At 54.4% G+C, this 21,317-nt stretch overlaps 2 protein-coding genes across 2 annotated transcripts in view; one reads left to right on the top strand and one right to left on the bottom strand.

Moving 5' to 3' along the window:
• Nucleotides 1-2,725, top strand: part of TRAPPC12 (trafficking protein particle complex subunit 12) — a 65,279-nt gene extending 62,554 nt beyond the window's left edge. Inside the window, exon 12 of the mRNA XM_024756921.1 lies at nt 73-2,725. Coding sequence (XP_024612689.1) covers nt 73-353 — 281 coding nt within the window. The 3' untranslated portion in view covers nt 354-2,725. The remainder of the gene's footprint in view (nt 1-72) is intronic.
• Nucleotides 2,726-9,125: 6,400 nt separating this feature from the next.
• On the bottom strand, nt 9,126-21,056 carry ADI1 (acireductone dioxygenase 1). The gene is made up of 4 exons (XM_024756944.1): nt 20,820-21,056; nt 18,698-18,817; nt 11,325-11,504; nt 9,126-10,151 (listed from the first exon to the last, which is right to left on the bottom strand). The coding sequence occupies exons 1-4, from the start codon at nt 20,937-20,939 to the stop codon at nt 10,032-10,034; spliced, it is 540 nt and encodes a 179-aa protein (XP_024612712.1). The 5' UTR covers nt 20,940-21,056; the 3' UTR covers nt 9,126-10,031.
• Nucleotides 21,057-21,317: the final 261 nt, after the last annotated feature.

Genomic DNA, 21,317 nt, shown 5'->3' with positions numbered 1-21,317 from the left:
GTGCCCCCCGCCCCTCCCAACAAGTCTGCCGGCATCAGGCACTCTCATGGGGGCCAGGGAGGTCCTCGGGCCCTGTGAGGCCACATCCAGTCCCGCGTGTCCCCCTCCAGGCCAACAACAATGCGGCCGTGTGCCTGCTCTACCTGGGCCGACTCAAGGACTCGCTGCGGCAGCTGGAGGCCATGACCCAGCAGGACCCGCGGCACTGCCTGCACGAGAGCGCACTCTTCAACCTGACCACCATGTACGAGCTGGAGTCGTCCCGGAGTCTGCAGAAGAAGCAGGCTCTGCTCGAGGCCGTGGCCAGCAAGGAGGGGGACTGCTTCAACACACAGTGCCTCAAGCTGGCCTAGTTCCCGCCTGACGCCCGAGCCGACAAGCCCCCGCCCTGGCGTCTGCGAGCCGGCCTTCTCCATCCAGCCGAGGCCCAGGCCGCTCCGGCCGTTTGCACATGCGGGGTGAACGTAACCCAAGGGAGGGAGGGGGTCCAGGGCGCCTCGGCCCCTCCTGTGCATTCCTGGAAGCTGACCTGCTTCGTGTACTAAGCTGAGCCACGTAACACAAACCGTTCTCGCTCCGAGCCTGAATGTTCTAGAGGATTCACAGATAGATAGATAAGGGGGAAGAGAGACCATTCGTCCCCGCCGGCGTCCCAAAGCGAACCGCGTCCACTCAGCTCCTTTCCCAGCCCGTGCTGGTCACCTCGGGCGGCCTGGTGAAGGGTGAACGAACCCGTCCTTCCTCCTCCTGCATTTGTACATCAGCGGGAGCGGGGGCGGGGACGCCTGGGGGTGGGTTCCGGAGAACTCGGGGGCCCTACTGCACAGAACGAGGGCGGGCCTCACAGCGCGGACACTGTCCTCTCAGGTCTGAGGGTCAGGGCGTCTGCGGTCCTGTTTACACGGTCACTCCTGCTTTTATGAGTGCTTCTTCACTAAAGAACTCTGGCCAGGGTCCTTTAAATATCCAGCTGTGCTAATACCCTTTAAAACGGAACTCACTTTCAACGCTCTGGGATAAGCACCATTGCACAGAGCAAAGCGAAGCTGTATTTCTGGTCGTTTTTGTAATAAAGTAAAAACACAAGTGCAGCATCTACTGGGCAGATGGTCCCAATGCAATTGTTGAAGTACAGCTTCATTACACATTAAAATAGGAGAAAAAGATGAGACCACCAAGAGGACTGTGGGATGCCAAGGAGGTTCTAAAATCGTCTCTTTTCAAGAAGGAAAATCAGAACAACTTATGTTTCAAAAGCCCCAAAATACGCCATTTTAATTTCTTCACCTTGAGGGTTTTCCTTCAAATCTGGCGGCGGGTGCAGGGGGGGAGGTGCTGGTATACCAGGCTCGGCCTCCACCTTGAACCTGCACGGGGCGGGAGGCGTCCGCTCGGATCCTCTCGGATTCCGGAACCGTCCTCCCGGGTCCGCTGTGTACAGAGCGGGTAACACTGCACAGGCTCCTGGGGGTGGAGGCCAAGCCAGTCAGAAACCGGACTCCAGGTTGCCCAGTAAATAAGTATTTGCATCCTGGACGCACCCTCCCCGACCCCCATTCCCTCTGGGGGCGTCGAGACAGGCAGGGCAAGCACTAAACCCCTGCCGTCTGGGGCTCGCTGGGGCTCCGCCCGTTTGCAGATCCTCAGAGGCAGCGAGGGAAGCGTGCCCCGGGTGTCTGTAAGGTCTGGGGTAACAGCTGTACCTTATCTAGTTCGCACTCCGTTTTCCCTCCGCCCATCACAGACTCCTGGGAAGCGCCCAGAAAGCTCTTCCTGCACAGGCTCCCCAAAACTCACAGTTTGAAGCCCTCACCCCAGCGTGACCGTCTGTGGAGACGGGCCTTCGAGGAGGTGACACAGGTGAGGTGAAGTCACAGGGTGGGGAGGAGGGGCCACGTGCGGACTCGGCCATGGAGCGAGGCCTGGGAGCGGCCAGCCCTGTGGCACCTGGAGCTCGGACCTCCAGGCCCCAGAGCCGCTGTTGGTGGCATCTGTCACAGCAGCTGAGCTGGCAAGACACCCACTCCCCTCCCTGCGGTCCCTGCGCCAACGCTGTGGGCAGCCCGCGGGGGGAGCAGGGCCCCTGCCACCGCGTGCCTCCACACTTCCATGACCTGTGTCCTGGACGGCCCCGGTAGGCCTGTCCGCTGTGGCACCCTCGGGCCTGGGACGGCGCCTGCAGCCAGTGAGCCCAGGAGTGACTGAGCCAGCACGAGCCAGTCTGAGCCAGTCCGAGACGGGGCCAGCCCCCCCCACCCCCAGCCAAATGCTCACCAGGCGGGAGACCTGACAGTCCATGAACCTCGTCGGGATGCACACCCAGACCTGGCTTGTAGGAGCAGAAAGAGATGAGCTTTTCTGGAAAAGAAGTTTGCAACTGAGTCAAAATTTTACAGTAGGGGAGTGGTTTCACTAATTGCCCCATATTCCTAAGACGCGTTTATGCAAGACCATGCATGTTTAAAAAGTGAATGACATGGAAAAGTACTCAAAAGAAATGTATATTTACGTAATACGTGCATGTTAACGGAAGGGACTGAAAAGTAATACTAGATGTTAGATCACAGTCACAGCAAAAGGATGAGCACAAGGGCATTTTTATTTGCCCTTCTGTGACTCAACCTCACATTTTCCCACATTGCGTGTGTGTGTGTGTGTTGTTTCTATAACCAGAAGGGAAAAAAATCATCAAAATTGGTAAATGTTTTGCCTTTAAAAAATAAAAATCGATTTAAAAATTATAGTGTGACATGCTCTATAATTGTATATACAGCGATTGAAAGGAATGGTCTGGACAAGTATTCACATGGACATATCCCAAACCTGCTCAAATAATCAGCATTAGGATTGTATATACCATGAAATGCCATTTACTTTTAAAATACAAACATTGTTTGTAGGTACACGTCTGCCGAACTGGAGAAAAACAGGTGCAGGAACCACGTGGCTCAGTGAGTGTCCCAGGGGAGCGAGGAAGGGGCTGGGGGATGGTCCTGGGAGACTCACCGGTGTCTGCAGAGCGCCAGTCCTTTTTTTAGAATGGTGGTTTTTTAATGTCACCCTTTATGCGTTCTCTCGATTTCTGGAAATACAAAGTCATTGACGCCTGGTTGCAGACGGTTCCCACTGCTGCCACGGAAGGCCAGCCGGCCCCTGCGGGTCGGGTGTCACGACACTGGGACACTCAGACAACCTCGTCATCCTGGGGCCTCTGGCCCACGGGGAACAGCGCTAGTGCCCTGGGAGGGGCGAGGCCTGGCCTGGTGGTGGGAGGTGGGAGCCGCAGTGCAGGGCTTTCCAGGCTCCACAACCCTCAGGGCCCGGGGAGGAGAGAGCACACAGGAGCGAGGGGAGCAGAGCGAGGAGGGTCGCTTCACCAACAGCTTTGGCGGGGGCGCTGATGCCGCTGGACCGCAGGCACCCAAGACCCACGGCCCACAACAAGGGTGTGCGGCACCCTTCGCGATCACGGAAAGCAAAGCCAAACCAAAAACCGGGACACAGCGTTAAGTGTCCCCCCGTCCGGAATACAAATACTTCAATCCATACCGTATACCCAAGAGCCGCAGAGAAAACGTCAGTCATTCCTTCCACGTGCTGACGCTAACAAGATGTGCTGTTCAGGAAAGCAGTCTCGCACCCAGCAGTGCTGGGGCCACGCCCCAGGTCTACAGTGCATTTTCCAGGGGCGTGGCTGGGGCCCATCGGGGGACGGGGGGCTTCACACGCTGCCTCGGAATTGTCAGGTTAGCGACGCGTGTGTTCACTGTGACACTCGCCTGCACGCGCACTTGCACGCACGCGCACACAGGACAGGCTGTGCGCTATGATTCCCTCACGTAGACCTGTGGAGCCCGGGACGGTCCCTCCGTCCACTCGCCCTGGACCCCACGCAGCGCACGCTGCCAGCTGCGCGTGAGGACCTGGCCCGGCCGGCACGGAGCTGGGCTGCGACCCCGAGACCCCGGCCGCCACCTGGGGGAGAGGGCCGCTCATTCATCGAGGTCAGCTGGGCCACCAGCGCTGTGATTCGGTGCAGCTTCCACGGCCTTGGGTCCCCTCGCCTCATCCTCACGGCCAACCCCAGTCACTCCCAACAGCGGGGCATCTGGCGGGTGCTGGGCAAGGTGGGAGAAGGCGCGGGAGAGACTCACTTCAGCCAGGAAGACGACGGAACAGCCCACGGAGGACGCCCCCTCGAGGGGGCGCCGATGTGGCCAGCAGACAACACGGGCGCCCAGGGTGACTGCGATGCCAGGTGGCCACATGCGGCCAGACAGCAGGGTGGACTCCGGCCACCAGTCAGGAGCCTTCAACTAAGGATCCCTCCGGGAGGACGTGACCCGGGTGCACCCATGCGGGGGGGGGGCCGGGGACCAGCGGAGCCAGGGGACAGCGACGGGGGCACCGACAGACACGTTCCTGGGGCAGGACCGGCAGGGCCGGCGGCGACGGGGAAGGGTTCTGGTTTCAGAGACGGGCGCCGTCCACCAGGACGACAACCTGGGACACCTGCGAGCAGTGGGGACGGTGCCCAGGGCTCCATCCTGGCCCACAGGTGTGCCGGGTCCTCCCCACACCCAGCACCGGGGAGACGCCGGCCTGGGGCCAGCCCTTGCTCACCGCCTGCACGACCGTGGGTGGAAAGCTGAACCCTCCCAGCCCCGGGGTCTCATCTGAAAGACTGGGTTAGTTTCCCGAAGCTGCCGCAGCAAATCACCACGGACGGGGTAGCTGGACACCACCCGTGTCCCCCATCTCACATGCAGGCCAGCGGTGCACACCCCAGGCGTCTGTGAGCCCGGCTCCTCTGGGGGCTCCGGCTGCAGCCCACTCCTCGGTCCTCAGGGGTCCTCACACGTCTGCCTCCGTGGCTGCTCTTCTTGTAAGGGCCCCAGGCCTCGGTACAGGGCCCGCCCTCACCCAGGAGGACCTCACCGAGAGCCCTGTCCAATCACATCTGCAAAGGCCCTATTTCCAAATAAAGTCACGCTCTGAGCTCCCAGCTGACGTGAATTTTCGGTGGTTAGTATCCAGCCCGCGACCCCTGCTGGGAGCACTCTCAGGAGGATTAAAGCGGATTTGTTAGATACCCGGGAACAAACCACCTGCCGTGCTTCTGGGTCCGCGCGGGCAGCCCCTCTGCCTTACACCCTCTACAGCCCCCAGGGAGTGTGCCCCCTCCGTGCCCCGCAGGGGCCATCGATAACGTCGGGGCACCCCACGTCCTGCCTCACCAGACAGCCATCAGGGTTAATTAACGATGGGGCGGGCCCGGAAACATGGGTGCAAAAGCAAATCGCATTGATTTCATTGTATCCTTTGCTGGGTTCCTGTATCACTCAGATGAGATCCCCTTCGGGTTTTAGAACTGGGGATTTCTTGGAAGCGTTTGTGCAAAACAAACACAAGCATCTTAAACCAGGAAAATAAAAGGCATTAAAATACAGTAACAAGACGGAGACAAAGGAGGGCGTCTGAGCGGAGCGCTTCTTTCCTTGGAAAAGCAGACCTCATTCCACAACAGGTCGCTGTGCACACGGGCCCAGGGTGCTGAGCTGCAGGACGAGCCAGCCCCAGACCCACCGACCTGGGTGCCCTCCTCCCATCAGGACCCTGGCCGCTACCGCATTTCAGAGGGTGCTTTGAAAAATAACGACTTCCTAAGGCAGAGACCTGAGAACACCTGGGAACTCAGAGAAGCAGCACCTGCTCCCTGGGAAGCTGCCTAAGGTTCTCCCGATGCAGCAGGGCGCGGCTACGCCAACAAGCAGCCCCGGTCCCCCAGGCTCCTCCCCTGCCTCCAGAAGGGCCCCTCCCGCCCCAGGGCCCCCAAGCACACGGGGAGGATGCACGCTGGGAGCTTGCAGCACCCTTGTCCGGGGCTGGGGTGCGCGCGCGCCCACGCTCAAACATCTTTGGAGTCAGATTTCCCATCTTCGTCAGCAGGATTAGGGCTGTGCGATTCAGTCCCGGTGCTGAGCTGCCTGGCGGCCTCGGCAGCCAGGGGAGCCCCCTTGGTCAGCGGAGGGCTCTCCACCGCTCCTGGATGTGGGAGGCCGGTGTTCTGCGCCAACACGAGGAGCCTGACTTCATTTTCCAAGGGAAAGCTCTAGAGCTTCCGCTGTCAGTGCGCCGTGGACCGGGCGGCCGCAGTGGGGTGGCGTCAGGAGGGGCCCACGAGGGGTCGGTGCCGCAGACCCCAGGGCTGGCTCTCCCTCTGCGCCAGGAAGGGGCCCCCCAGAACCCGACCTGCCGGCTCCTGGTCTGCAGCCCCAGAGCTGCGGTTCCCTGCGGCAAGGCCTGCGGCAGCCCTCACTTCTGAGGAGCTGCAACCCGCAAAGTAAGCGTGAACCCTGCTCTGATCCGCCTCCAGGGGCTGCTGCCCTCGCCCGTGGGCCGCCGGAGAGGTGTGTTAGAGCCCAGGGAGACGGGCTCCTTCTTCAAGCGACATAGGCCGCGGTTCTTCGCCCTGGCGTGGAGCCCGAGCAGCTCTGCCCCACATCCGGGAACGGCGCGGCTCCTTCCGCACGTGGGAGACGCCCGCCGCCTCTCCTCTGAGCTCCCGACCCAGAACGCCAGCCCCGGGAAGCGTGCGGCGGGAGCTGGGCAGAGACTCACCCCTCCCGGGCAGTGGGCTGCGAGCAGCGAGGCCCCAAACCCGTCTGCACCGAGTTCCCCGGCAGGGCCGACCTGCGGGACTGAGGGTCTGGCACCTGCCCGTCACCCGGATGCACTCCCGCCAGCCCTGCGAGGCCTGAGCTCCAGGGAGCAGCACAGGATCGGGGTCCCCGGTGGGACGAGGCCCATCACCTGGGCTAAGCCTCGTTAGCAGCAGGCGTCAGCCCTCCCCTCAGCACCTGCCCACCAGCCTCCACGTGACCCCCCGCCAGCCGCGGGCACCACCTCCTCCTGCCCTGCTCGCGTGTCTGAGCTGCGGCTCTGCCTGCAGGGTCGGGGGGCTCTGCCTGCAGGGACGGGGGGGGCTCTGCCCGCAGGGGGCGGGGCTCTGCCTGCAGGGGGCGGGGCTCTGCTCCTGACTTCCGGCCAATCAGCCCGCACCACCACCTGCTGCGGCTGGGCACCGCCCCCGCACGCGTTCCTACCAGTCACCCCATCAGTACCTCCTTAAAGAGACTGACTCCACCTCCACTCAGGATGACTCCTCCCAAGGAAACTGAAAAGCCGTCTGGGGCTTACCAACAATTTGGTCCAAACGAACGCTTCCTCGCAGTTCACTAAGGACTGCCACCAGCTTCCGGGTGTGAACGTCTGGTTTTCCTGAACCTGGTGGGAACCGGAGGGTGGGGGGTGAGAGGCGGCCGGTGAGCAGCCCCCGTAGGGGCGTCGGCCGAGTGGCAGGGAAGCCACACTAGACAGACAGGAGGCTGCACCCGGGCTTCGCACATGCGACTGCCTCGTCCTGGCAAGATCGGCATCCGACACTTCCATATTTTAAAGCGCTGCTTTGGTGCAAGAATTCAATCTAGCAGCCGTGTTTTCTCAACCAAAACTTAGGACACGGGGCCCGGGGACAAGACACGAGAAACAGGGACCCAGAAAGCAAACCGAGAGAGACGTGGGATGGCCGCGCCCCAAGCCCCCCGCAGCCCTTCCTGCTTCACCCCGGTTCCAGTCCTGACGAGACCACCACACTTCCCTTCTGCTAGAGACCGACTTAGGAGTCTTAATGTTGAGAGTTCAGACGAGTAGCTTACTGTGTTCTTTGTAGACAAATTATCAACCATATATGGACAAAACTAAACACGTAACCAGTAATCTATAATTTTACTATCCAGAGAAAGCTACTGAGAAGATTTCTCTGTGTGTAATGTATGTATATTGTTACCGAAAGGAGACTGCATTTCTTCTCTCAATAGATTATAAATAGCTTACATTTCAAAACGTATACAGTAATATCATTGGTACGTGAGTGAACACAGATGAAAGTAAATACAGGGAAATTCGCTGTAATATACTTACAACTTCTCTGTGGGTGTGGACAGAACGAGTAGATGAGAACTCTTATCTGAAAGGCAGAAACAGCTGAACGCCCGCAGCGTTCTACCTGCTTCTAATTAGCGACAGTCAGTGCAGCACCAGGCCGGGAGGCTATCTGCAGCAGGGGCGAGGGCTGCCCTGCTCACCCACCACCCTTCCTTCTGGATAAACGTCAGAGACGATGGGGCCGTGCCCACTCAGGACACACGGACGAAGCACACAGAGCGGAACACCCTAGGAAGGCAGGAGCCTTAAAGGCTGGATTTCAAGCAGGGAAAGTACCGAGCAGCTAAAACGTCAGTTTGCTACATGTTTAATCTGGATCAAGGCAGGACAAGGTTGGTTGTTTCCTGGCTCGGCCACGCCTGCCTCTGGACGGAAACCACGGCACGGGCCCAAACCGGGCTGTCTCCTCACACAGTCGGGGTGCACAGCAGACACCCTCAGTAGGAACGAGGGGAAAGCGGGCATTGCTTTAAAGTGCCGACACGTGAACCAGTGTGAAGCTACACCCAAGGGCAATCAATTCACGTTCTGGCTCATCACATCCCAGCTGTACGCCGCCCTCCAGTAAGTGCTACATGCCTTTCAAGAGAGGACACGTTTGTAAAATAACACACGTGGAGTCGTGTCTTACTCAACGAGCGGGTGCACCTGGCTCCAGACGGACAGCTCAGCTCACAGCCGTGTGCTCCTGGGAGACCCCGACGTTGCGTCCTGACGACTGTGAACGCACGAAGGACCGTGCTCTCTAGCGCTGTGCCAGGCCTGCAGAAGGAGCTGCCCTTGCTCCAGGGCGTCCCTGGAGCCCCATCAAGGGAAGAACGAGGACAGCAGCACGCGAGGCCCTGGGGGGCTGGTGGTGTTATCATCGTGCTGCCAGCGCACACGTTAACCCTAAAATTCAGAATTTCCTCTGTGCCGTGGACACACGCCCCCAAGAACAATGTGGAAGTGATGACAGATCACCTTTTTTTTTTTTTTAATTTGGCCGCACTGCACGGCATGTGGGATCTTAGTTCCCAGTTCGATCTTAGACCAGACCAGGGATCGAACCCGTGTCCCCTGCATTGGGAGTGCAGAGTCTTAACCACTGGACCACCAGGGAAGTCCCGACAGATCACTTTTAACATAAAGATTTTTAATCCAGTTTAAAAGAAATACTTAAAGCAAACTGCCCTTCAAATATGAGGTTAATTTAGGGTTTTTCTATGATTATAACGAATTAGGTATAATTGTATCTCAGAATTGTTAACTAAAAAGAAAGGTACAAGTTTTTCTGTTAAAATTCAAAGGCTTGATTGTAAAAGAGATTTACTGTAGGGAGTTTAACCTAGAAATCTCACCTGGAACGAGTAATAACCCAGATAAAATAAAAATTAATTATACACACATACAATCCCACAAAGGATCTAACCGGGATGATTCTAAGGAACCACATGTACCAGAATATAAGGTAACTCCAAGACACAAGCATAACATTAAGGCAGCTACTTTATCTTGAACAAAAACGTGGCATAATCAAACGAGGGTCCCCCTAACACGCCAGCTCGCCCCCCATGGCACCCCCTACCCAGCTTCCCCCGTGTTTTGGGAGAAAAGCGTCTTCTCTCTGCTCACTCCTGTCATCCACTGTCACTCCTTCGCACAGGGCAGGCGTGGCCTCGCCTGGTATCTGCTTAAAGTCCAAGAATCGGGTCCAGATGGGGCAGCTAAGTAGCTGCGTTTGGGGCGCTGAAACTCACTGGGTCACAGCTGAAGGCATGAGCTGACACAGGGCCACTGACCACTGATCCTGAATCAGAGAAAATGAGCGGATTTGCCCAGATCTCCACAGGTGCTTCCACGTACAAACTGGTTCTACAGCTGCTCCCATTAAAACGTATTCTGATCCAACAGCCTTGCAGAGGAAAGCTCACCTAGCCTCAAGTCTACAACACAAAAGCAAAGAGAATATGACTGCTTTTCTGCTGCATCAGGCCTGGGACCTTCACAAGAGGGGCCGGGGTGCGCCAGGCCCCAGGGCACCGCTAGGCCGTCTGCGCCAGAAACTCTAGGTACTGCCCGCGGGCCTCGAAGTGGTCCGCCGGCCGGTTGTACGCCGTCCACACTGGGTCTCCCACAAACAGCCGCATGGCCTTCACGTAGTTCTAGAAAACAAGCAAACACAGCAGCAATGGTGAGACCAGCTACGGAGGTTAACGCTCCTTGCTGTTTTATCCCTGGGCCTTAGCACTTTCTTCCATCTTCTGAAAGGCAGCGTCGGTGCCACGGCAAGAAGGCCTCGTGCTCGGGCGGCCAAAGCATCTGCGGCTCCAGCTCAGCGCTGACCCTGCACTCTCTCGGCAAACACCCCAGCCGTGAGCGCTGACCCCGCCTGGGCGTGTGCCCCTCCTCCCCTCCTGCTTCCTTTGGTACCGGTTTCCCACGAATCAGAAGGGAGGGCAGCCTGCGCCACAGTAGAAACATGCACACCTGTCCGTCCAGGGTTCACTTGCAGCAATTTATCCCTCAGGTACACTCACGTAAGTACAAAATGACGGATGTGTGAGGCTACTTATTACGGCACCGTTTACAACAGCAAAATGCTGGAAACAGTTGGCGTACCCATCTTTAGGGGTCACCCGTCAATGGGATAAATCAGGGTACGTCCCACAGTGGACACCAGGCAGCTGTAAACAGGAACGAGGCCCTTTACATCCTGAAACGAAACGATCCTAAAGCACCGCGAGCAGAAAAAAGGAAAATGCAGCCCCACCTACAGAAGTCGGCTACCTCCTGAGGAAAAGGGAAAGGGTACTGACTCACGTTCGCCTGATATGGGTGACAGCGCTCTAAGGAGATTTTTAAGGACATAACAGTGGTTACTTTCAGGGAGAGATACTGGGCGCTGAGAACAGGGGTGACAAGGCAACCCTTCTTCACACACCACCTCATAATCCTGAGTTCTAAACCTAGTGTGTTCAGTTCCTAACCAAAAATCGTGCTTCAATCTCAGATTCGTCCGAATCACACCCAGAGACCCTCAGAGCTGCCCTATTCCTGCTTCTGTGGCCGGTCTCGGTGGCTCTAGTGCACGACTGTTAAGCCCAACTGAAATGCTCTTAAAATGACGAGGGAGCAGTGACCCTGAGACCCGCACAAAGCCAGACCCCTGGACGGATGCCTCCCGCTGACCTGCGTGCACGGGCCCGGGCGGGCGGGGGGCCCTGTGGCGCCAACCACTCGCTCAGAGGTAGGTAGAATCCTCGCCTCACGCCGCAGGGCTAAGAGTCCACGTCCGTGCACAGACCAGGCCCCGGCAGAGAAGACGAAAGGCCCACCTTCTCGTCCAGCGTGAAGCGGTGGTATATCCCGGCGGGAAGAGTGATCATGTCTCCTTTCTCCATGAAGATCCGGATCCACCTGTCCTCTTTATCCCTTACGTCGAAGTACCCACTGCCGTCCAGGATGTAGCGAATCTCGTCATCCAGGTGTAAATGCTCCTCATAAAACATCTTAATCTAGAGCAGGAGGGAGTTCTCGTGAGCCCTGAAAACCAGGACTGAGGTGCCAGACACATGCTCCACAGACAAGAAATATCATCTTACGTACGAGGCAGCAGGAGCTACAATGCTTTGTGGAGCCGACCGGTGGACCAGCGGGAAAGGAAAGAAGGAACACACGGCGCTTACCGCGTGCCGGGCGACGCTCTCAGGGCTTTATATGAATAACTCACTCAGGTGCTCTCTGCACCCGCCTTGGACAGATGAGGGATGTGGCTCAGAGAGGCTAGGTCGCCAGCCCAACATCACACAGCCTGGGTGTGTGGAGCCTAGACTCCCACGCAGACATCCTGGCTCCTGCAGCACACACACACATCACGCGATCACACCCCCCATCATGCTGATCACACACATCACGCGATCACTCGCACACACCGTCAGGAGACCAAATGCACAGAGCAGTCGCGTTGATCACGCGGGCAGATCAGAAGCCACGTGTGCATGTGAGGAAGGCAGTCACCGTCTCAACAAACACTTCCACCTGTCCAAATGAACTCTTGTGTTTTTCAGATCTTTATCCCTCTAATGTTTATAATAAAAATATTCAAATACGAACGAAAGTTGAAAGAATTCTACAGTAAACGCCCATCTTGCCTGGTTATGATCTCCCATCTCTCTCCCTCCTGCGCAGGAGTTTTAAAGCTTTCCTTGAATAACATCGGCACGTTTCTGGAAAATCCACAGATGTTTGGAAGATCACCACTGACAGTGAGAGCAGAGCACATGAACACCTCCCTGTCAACCCCGTGGGCCCGCCGCTCGGGGCCCCGAACCCCGGGAAGGTCAGCACAACTGAGCATGCGCTGACCCCGCCCCCCTCGCGGGGTTCACCCTGAAGAGACGCCCCGGCGACACACAATGTGCACACGTCACTCCCTGCCGTACTGGCCGTAAGACGCTGGGAACAATTCACAGGCCCAAGCAGAGCGGGAGAGTACACAGCGGAACTGAGCCACCATCACGATAACCGCAGACCAGCAGCGCGGGTCACAGCGCGGTCAGCGGTGCGGTGTGCAGGAGGCGGGGACACGGATCTGCCCTGTTGCATAATTTTGGCTTTAGAACCTAGTTATGTTTTACAGAGACATAAATAAAATGAAAACAGGCTTGGGGGCGGTGGGGGGGGGGGCATACGTCTGAAATCAAGAGAGACGCTCATAACCAAAGAAGGAAGAGAAAACTCATCTTAGTACCTTCTGAACACATTACTTTGACTACATCCTCAGTCTGAGACAGGACCACAAACAAGCCTGGAACTCCAGGGACCGGTCTGCTGTTCGCAACAGCGTGACTGCAGCTGCCACCCCGGAAGCACGGGGTGTGTAGAAGGGCCGGCGGGACTGGAGCCGGGTTCTTGCTGTGGGAGGACAGAGACCTGAGTCTCTCTCTACAGACTGAGGAGTCGTCCCAGGAGTGTGACTGGACTCAGAGGCATCAGTGTGAGCCAAAGATTGCTCTCACACGGACATGCACACACACGGGGACACACACACGGGGACACACACACACACACACGGGGACACACACACACGGGGACACACACACACATGGGGACACACACGGACACACACGGGGACACACACACAGGGGGACGCACACGGACACACACACACGGGGACACGCACACACACGGGGACACACACACGGGGACACACACGGACACACACGGACGCACACACATGGGGACACACACACGGGGACACACGGACACACACACGGGGACACACACACACACGGGGACACACACGGACACACACACATACAAGCGGACACACACATACACGGACACACACATATACACACGGATACATACATATACACATAGGCACACACATATACACAGACACACACACGGACATACAGATATACACATGTGCACGCACATATACACACACATACATACATACACACACGGACACACGAACATACACATGGATACACACGGACACAAACGCACAGACACACATACATACGTACACGGACACACACACACGGACATGCACACACACACATGGACATACACACAGACACAATACACACACCGACACACAAGTACACATACACACACGGACACAATACACACACAAGTACACACACACTCACTCTCTCTCTCTCCCTCTCTCTCTCTCTCCCCCCTCATCCAGTTGGCAGAAGGACCTGGGCACTGACCCCAGAGTAGCAATGAGGGCACCAAGCACCCTGTCTGGGTTTCCAAGTCCCCCGGAAGAACAGCCGATTCCAGGGCCGGGTCAGGGGGAAAGCCTGGAACACACTGACCCAGAAAGCACGGAGGTGCTGATAAGCGTGAGGGGACGCATCAGGAGGGCAGGGGCCACTGACAGGGGTGCCCACTTGCCAAGTCTGGAACAATGTGAACATCAAAATGGATCATGGCAGGAATGCACTACAGAGCCATGAGGAAAATAAGACTCCATAAGCCCGTACTGATGTAAATCAACAGCAGAGAACAGAGAGGCCAGCTCAGTACAGGAGGATGACGGCTGGAAGGTCACCGTTTTCACCCTGACACTGACACTGTTTCAGGCAGGAACCATCAAGATTTACTAAAATCGCCAAGTCAAAGTTTGATAGAAAATACGATATTCACAGTCGAAAAGTAACTCTCCACAAATTTCTTATTTGTTACACAGGGGAAAAAATGGTCACTTCACAACGCAGAACCTTGATGGGCACAGCCTAACCAAGTTTAGCATCACCGGTGACACAACCCTCTGACAGCACGTGCCTCCCGACAAGGCACCCTGGGCAGACACAACACCACTCTGTAGAATTCCTGCCAAAAACGCAGAACCTGAGTCTAACTGCGCGGAAACCTAAGGCAAACGAGATAATCAGATAATAAAGAAGTTTGTTTTAGAAGAACAAGAGAGATACGCCTGTATTAGGAACAGGGTTTTATTTCAGGAGAGAAGCTATTCTACAAGACGGTAATGAGGAAAATAATCTAACTACTAGCATTTACAATATATGAGCCCCTTCTGTGGAAGATGGGAAGTCTAAAATTCCAAGTAAGAAAACACCATTTAAATCTCGGAGGATCTCATGACTCAGTAGGGCACTTGGTGAAAACTTTCGTCATTTTGTAAGGTGATATAATATTTGTACTCTGACAAGAATAATTTGATATAGAACAAAGTGAGGAGATAAAAACCACAAAACACATCTCTTTTAAACAATGTTGGTGTCACTGCACCACTTTCATTCTTAGGTCAATGTGTTAAGTGTTGGTTCACCTACTTATATTTTCTTTTTCAGGAACACACACAGAAGACGTCCAAGCTAATGGAAGGGAGCCTTCCTGGCGGGTTCAGCAGAAAGAGGAGGAGACCAGGGGGAGGACCTGGGTTCTGGGCCTTGCTTTATCAACATGACCATGGGAAGCGGTCCACACCCCCTCCAGGTGTCCAATGATAAGACTAAGAGGCTAAAGCTCAGTGATTTAAGGCCATAGCTTCACAGTTCATAGCTCGGCACGATGAAAGAAAAAGTCTTGGGACCGACACAGCTGCCAACTTTTTTTTTTTTGTTTTGCGGTACGCGGGCCTCTCTCTGTTGCGGCCTCTCCCGTTGCGGAGCACAGGCTCCGGACGCGCAGGCCCAGCGGCCATGGCTCACGGGCCCAGCCGCTCCACAGCATGTGGGATCCTCCCGGACCGGAGCACGAACCCGTGTCCCCTGCATCGGCAGGCGGACTCTCAACCACTGCGCCACCAGGGAAGCCCCCACACAGCTGCCAACTTTTGTCAAGAAAGAAAAATTCTAAAACAACTATTATTGTTGCTATTGTTTTACAACGGAGTCACCTTATTCCTGAGAAAGCAAGGACAACAGTTTCAAAAACGAGGCAGTCATTTAACTTATTAAAAACTCTGCACATCTGTTTTCTCATTTTGCCAAGGATCAGTGAGTTTCTTTATTAATGGGCACCCGGGAATTACCATAAAACTAAGAACTTAAAACAACCCTGACTTCACTTCCATATGAGATGGGGTAACAGAAACCGGATTTCCCCTCCCACCTCCAACAATCAAAACAAACACAATATAAGAAATAATGGTTTGCAAAACACCAGACACCAGGAAAGGGAAGAAAGTGACCCGTGAGGCAGAAACAAGAGAGGGGAACCCTACTCCTGCTCTAGTTCACCCCTTGAGAGAGTTCTCAGGCGGTGGTGCAGGGAGCGGGGGACCCAGGCAGGGCACCCTGAGCTGAAGAGCAGAGCTGAGAATCTGGGGAGACCAAGGGAGCTAGTATGCAAGACGGAAGTACCCGAGGAGAGAACTTCACAGAGAAAATCCCAAAGACCCGCAGAGGATCTCCCTCCAGTATTCTTCTGAGAGCACATCAGAATGTGCCTAGGAAAACTACCTGAGGCTGGGAAAAGAACCATTCGGATTCTTCAGGACTGAAATAACAGTTCCTGGCACTGACACCGATCCAGGAACAGCGCCTCTCCTACCAGTCAGACTGGGAAAACCTCACTATTCACGGGGCTTTGTGCGGTGTACACAAAGGAATTGTGCTTCATCAGTGGGGAATAATTAGCTATTGGTTGGTCTACCTAACAAATCTTAAAGGAAAGACCCAAAAGGATCAAATTGTTTCCAATAAGCTTATATGCATTCCAGAACAAAACTCAAGAATATTTATACTGATACAACAATATCCAGCACCCAAGGGAACAAAATCACAGTGTCTGGCATCCAATCAAAAATTACCAAACATGCAAAGAAGTGAGAAAACATGACCTTTAACCAGAAGATAAATCAGTCAACCAAGACCAACTCAGACTTGAGTTTCCAAATGGAAACATGGACTCATACAACAGAGTAAGGAGCACCAGAAATGCTAACTATACGGTAATTAAAGAGTATTTTTAAATAGGATTTAAACCTCTTCACAATATAATTTACTATTTAAAAATGAAAACAGGGCTTCCCTGGTGGCGCAGTGGTTGAGAGTCCGCCTGCCAATGCAGGGGACACGGGTTCGAGCCCTGGTCTGGGAGGATCCCACATGCCGCGGAGCAACTAGGCCCGTGAGCCACAACTACTGAGCCTGCGCGTCTGGAGCCTGTGCCCCACAATAAGAGAGGCCACGACAGTGAAAGGCCCGCGCACCGCGATGAAGAGTGGCCCCCACTCGCCGCAACTAGAGAAAGCCCTCGCACAGAACCGAAGACCCAACACAGCCAAAAATAAATTAATAAACAATTTAAAAATTAAAAAAATAAAAAATAAATAAAACCCTAAGGCAATCACTAAAACATTCTTTTTAAATGATAAGCTAAGAGGAAAGAAAACAGAATCACACAAAATGCTCAATTAAAATCAGACAAGGAAGAAAAAGAGGAGTACGTTTTTTAAATAATAAAGGACAAATGTAATAAAAGGTACAAATATGGTATATATCAATCCAACCACATCAATAATCAATTTAATGTGAATGGTCTAAATCCATCAATTAAAAGACAGAGACTGTCAGAATAGATTAAAAGCAAAAAACAAACAAACAAAAAAACCCTCTAACTATATGCTGTCTATGGGAAATCCACTATAAATATAAATACACAAATAGGTTAAAAGTGAAGATCTGGAGAAAGAAACACCATGTTAACACTAATCAAAAGAAAGCTCAAGGAGCTACATTACTTTCAGACAAAGCAGACTTCAGTACAAGAAACTCACAAGGGATAAAGGTGTATACTATGTAATGACAAAAGGGTCAAATCTCCAGGAGGACATAACAGTCTTAAACAAGTATGCCTCTAACAACAGTAAGGATATAGTTGAACTGAACAGCGCCATCAATCAACTGGAAATAACTGACATTCACAGAATACTTCAACCAACAACAGTAGAACACACATTCTTCTCAAGCTCACATGGCACGTTCACCAAGATGGACTATATTCTGGCCCATAAAACAAGACTCCACTTATTTACAAGGACTCAAATCATACAAAACACACTCTCTCACTACAATGGAGCTAATCAGAAACTAACAGAAGACAAATCTCTGGAAAAGTCCCCAAATAACTGGAAACTAACATATGTTAAGAAACCTATATAGTTCAAAGAAGAAATCAAAAAGGAAGTTAATTCAGAGATATTCTAAATTGAATGAAAATGAAAATACCAAACAAAATTTGTGTGATGCCACTCAAGCAGCACACAGGGGAACATTTACAGAACTAAACACCTTTATTAAAAAAGAAGGGGGGCTTCCCTGGTGGCGCAGTGGTTGAGAGCCCGCCTGCCAATGCAGGGGACACGGGTTCGTGCCCCGGTCCGGGAAGATCCCACATGCCGCAGACCAGGTGGGTCCGTGAGCCATGGCCGCTGAGCCTGCGTGTCCGGAGCCTGTGCTCCGCAGCGGGAGAGGCCACAACAGTGAGAGGCCTGCGTACCGCAAAAAAAAAAAAGAAGGAAGGCTTCATGTCAATGACCTCAGCACCCACTTTAAAAAATTAGAAAAAGAAGAGCAATTAAACCCAAGGTGAGTAGAAGAAGGCAAATAAAGACAAGAGCAGAATTCAAGGTAATAGAGAACAGAAAAACAATATTGAAAAATCAATGAAACCAAAAGCTGTTTGGTAAGATCAACAAAACTGATAAACTTCTAGCGGAACTTGGGCAAAGGAGAGAAGGGACACAAATTACCAATATCAGGAATGAAGGAGACAGCACTACAGATCCTACAGATATTGTGAGGATAATAAGGGAATAGTCTGAATAACTTCATGCCAATAACTCTGACAACTCAGATGGAATGGACAAATGCCTTGAAGGACACAAACTACTTAAGATTATTCAAGAAACAGATATTCCGGATAGCCCTATATCTGGTAAAGAAATTGAATTCGTAGCTAAAAACCTTCCTACAAAGAAAGCTCCAGGCCCATATGGCTTCACTGGTTAATCTGCCAAACATTTAAGGAAAAATTAAACCCATTCTACACATACTCTTCCAAAAAACTGAAAAGGAGGGAGTATTTCGCAGCCTATTCTGAGGCCAGCATTACTCTGATATAAAACCAAAATGAAGACATTAAAAAGGAAAGAGAAGCTTGTGTTTATTAGTAGCAAATATAATGATTCCCCTTTTCAAATGCTTTAGCGCTCCCTCACCTTTTCTTCGTAATTTGGTAGTTTGTCTTTGCATATGGTTATTATGTCCATCCAGGAGTAGTTTCTCTCCTTTCGGATCTTCTCTAATTCTGGATCATTCTCATATTTGTCAGCATCCAGCTAAAAGAGTTTAAAACACAAACAGGAAGCCACATGAATGCATCGAAACATTCTCTTTCTGGATCTCCAATATTATACTCCAAATTTATCATCCAGTCCTTTGTCCATACTAAACCAACCTTTCTCCCCCTCCTTTCCCTATTTCTTTTAATGGTTTTCCCACTCTCCATAACAGCTAAAAACTACGCAGTTGTGTTTAATTCCCACCTCCCTTCTCGGCAACGGTCCTGCCTGGGGGATTCCAGTCCCACTGCCAGGAGCCCAGGGGAAGCTCTCATCGCCTCAAGCCTGTCCACACCGCCATGTCCTGTTCCTCTGCCACCAATCCACTCTGCAAGTCTAACTGATCTCTCGATGGCACCTCTTTGGTTACGTTGCTTCCCTGGGCCAAAACACCTGAAGCTGTCAGAGCCTACAAATAAAAGGCAAATTCCTTAGACAGAGACAAGAGGCCTTCTACCACCTGGCCCGGGCTGCCTTTTCTACTCCTCTGTCCCTATTCCCTGTTTTTAAAACACCTACATTCTAAACCAAATGCGATCATGGGCTGCTCTTCAAAAACACCTGATGCCTCACAGCCCCACACCCCTGCTCCTGACACCTTCCTACGCCTGGAACGGCCTTTCCCTGTTTCCACTTATCACAATCCCATCAACTGTTTAACGTCCAATTTTTTTTTTTTTTTTTTTTTTTTTTTTTTTTTTGCGGTACGCGGGTCTCTCACTGTTGTGGCCTCTCCCGTTGCGGAGCACAGGCTCCGGACGCACAAGCACAGCGGCCATGGCTCACGGGCCCACCCGCTCCGCCGCATGTGGGATCCTCCCGGACCCGGGCACAAACCCGTGTCCCCTGCATCGGCAGGCGGACTCTCAACCACTGCGCCACCAGGGAAGCCCTAACGCCCAATTTTAAGGTCATCTTCTTCATGAACCACACCTCTTGGGCCCCAGACACCATTACTATGAACTCCTCCTTAAAACTACTGGCAAAGAATTTCACACATTTTGCCTTATGTTGCAATAAAATGCGCGTGGTATCCCAACTACTGAATAGCAAACTCAGAATACCTCAAAGTACTAGTCAGCGATACGTTAATTGCTAAAAGACGACTCCCCAGATGTGCAGATCCACACAGTATGCACTAGGTCACCATCCACCTTCAAACCCTGAGCGCGTGAGCGCTTCCTACCGCCCTGCGGCAGCACTAACAGAACGGGCAAAAAGGCTCCCCCTGCTGTCGCTGCTCAAGCGCGGTGACTATTAAGAAAGGTACGAAAATACAGAGTAAACGCAGTTTAATTTCGACAGCCCTTTGCCTCACCATCCAGAGCACAACGAGAAGGCAGGAGAAACTGGGCTTGATCTCCTGGAAAACCGCAAAGGTGACTTTTACAGCGTCTTACTGTATCCTTTGGGTACATTCAGAAGTTGGCCACCGTCTCACACCTGCTCTTAAACTGTCACATGTACCGCGAAACCCGAAGTGCAGGGATTTGCAGTAAAACTAACTTATTCTCAGAACAGACGCGATACTGCCCTGAAGACACCGCCTTCCAGGAGGTCGTGGGGGTCGCCCCGGCCCCAGCCCCGGAGACCCGCACTCGCCGCGGGCCCTGCAGGGACCCCAAGCCCTCCCGCCCCGCCCGTCCCGCCTTCAACCCGGGCGGCCGACGACCCAGCCGGCACCGGACCCTCCGCAGTGTTCCGACCGCTCACACCCTGCCCCCGCCTCGCCCTGGGCGCCGACACCCCCACCCCCCACCCCGCAACCCCGCTACTGAGCCTGCGCAGTGCGCACCACGGCCTGGACGCCGACCCCCGGCCCCGCCGCCGGGCATGCGCAGGGCGCAGGGCGCACGGCGCACGGGGTCCCATCATGGCGGCGGCCACCGTTCCCGGGGGCGCGGGGTGCGCGGGAACTCGGGGATATGAACGGAGGGCTCTCCCGCCCGCCCGCGCCCCCGCCCCGCGAGACCCCGACCGCGCCCCCGGTCCCACGTACTTTCCAGTAAAGGACCCCGAGCCCGCGCAGCTGCTCCAGGTCGACCGGGCGCGCGGGCTCCCCGCGGTGGGGCCGCCGCGGGTCGTCGGCCGACTTGTCCATGTACCAGGCCTGCACCATGGCCGGGCCCGGGGGCAGCGTCGGCGCCTGACCCCGGACCTGATCGGGCCGGTCTAAGCCCGGGACCTGCACCCGGGACCCGCGCGGGCTGCCCCTCCCCCGACCCCTCCCCCGGGAGCCGCCGGGAGGGCGGGAGGGAAGGAAGGAAGGAGGGAGGGAGGGCGGCGCGGGAAAGGAAAGTGGGCGGGACGCGCTCCGAAGGCCCCGGGTCGAGAGCTTCCCGCGGGCCGGCGGATGGGCTCCGAGCGCGGGTCAGGTGTCCCCCGAGGGCTGTCTGCCGGCTCGGCTCAGGCCCGGTGACCACCGGGAGCCGAACCTGAGCGGGGCCAACCGCCCACCCGTGGCTGTCAGTCAGCTCCTCGTGCAGGAGGCCGAGTG

Source organism: Neophocaena asiaeorientalis, unplaced genomic scaffold (assembly GCF_003031525.2).
Source record: "Neophocaena asiaeorientalis asiaeorientalis breed wild unplaced genomic scaffold, Neophocaena_asiaeorientalis_V1.1 scaffold703, whole genome shotgun sequence".
Taxonomy (NCBI): domain Eukaryota; kingdom Metazoa; phylum Chordata; class Mammalia; order Artiodactyla; family Phocoenidae; genus Neophocaena; species Neophocaena asiaeorientalis.
This window is presented reverse-complemented; position numbering and strand designations above follow the sequence as displayed.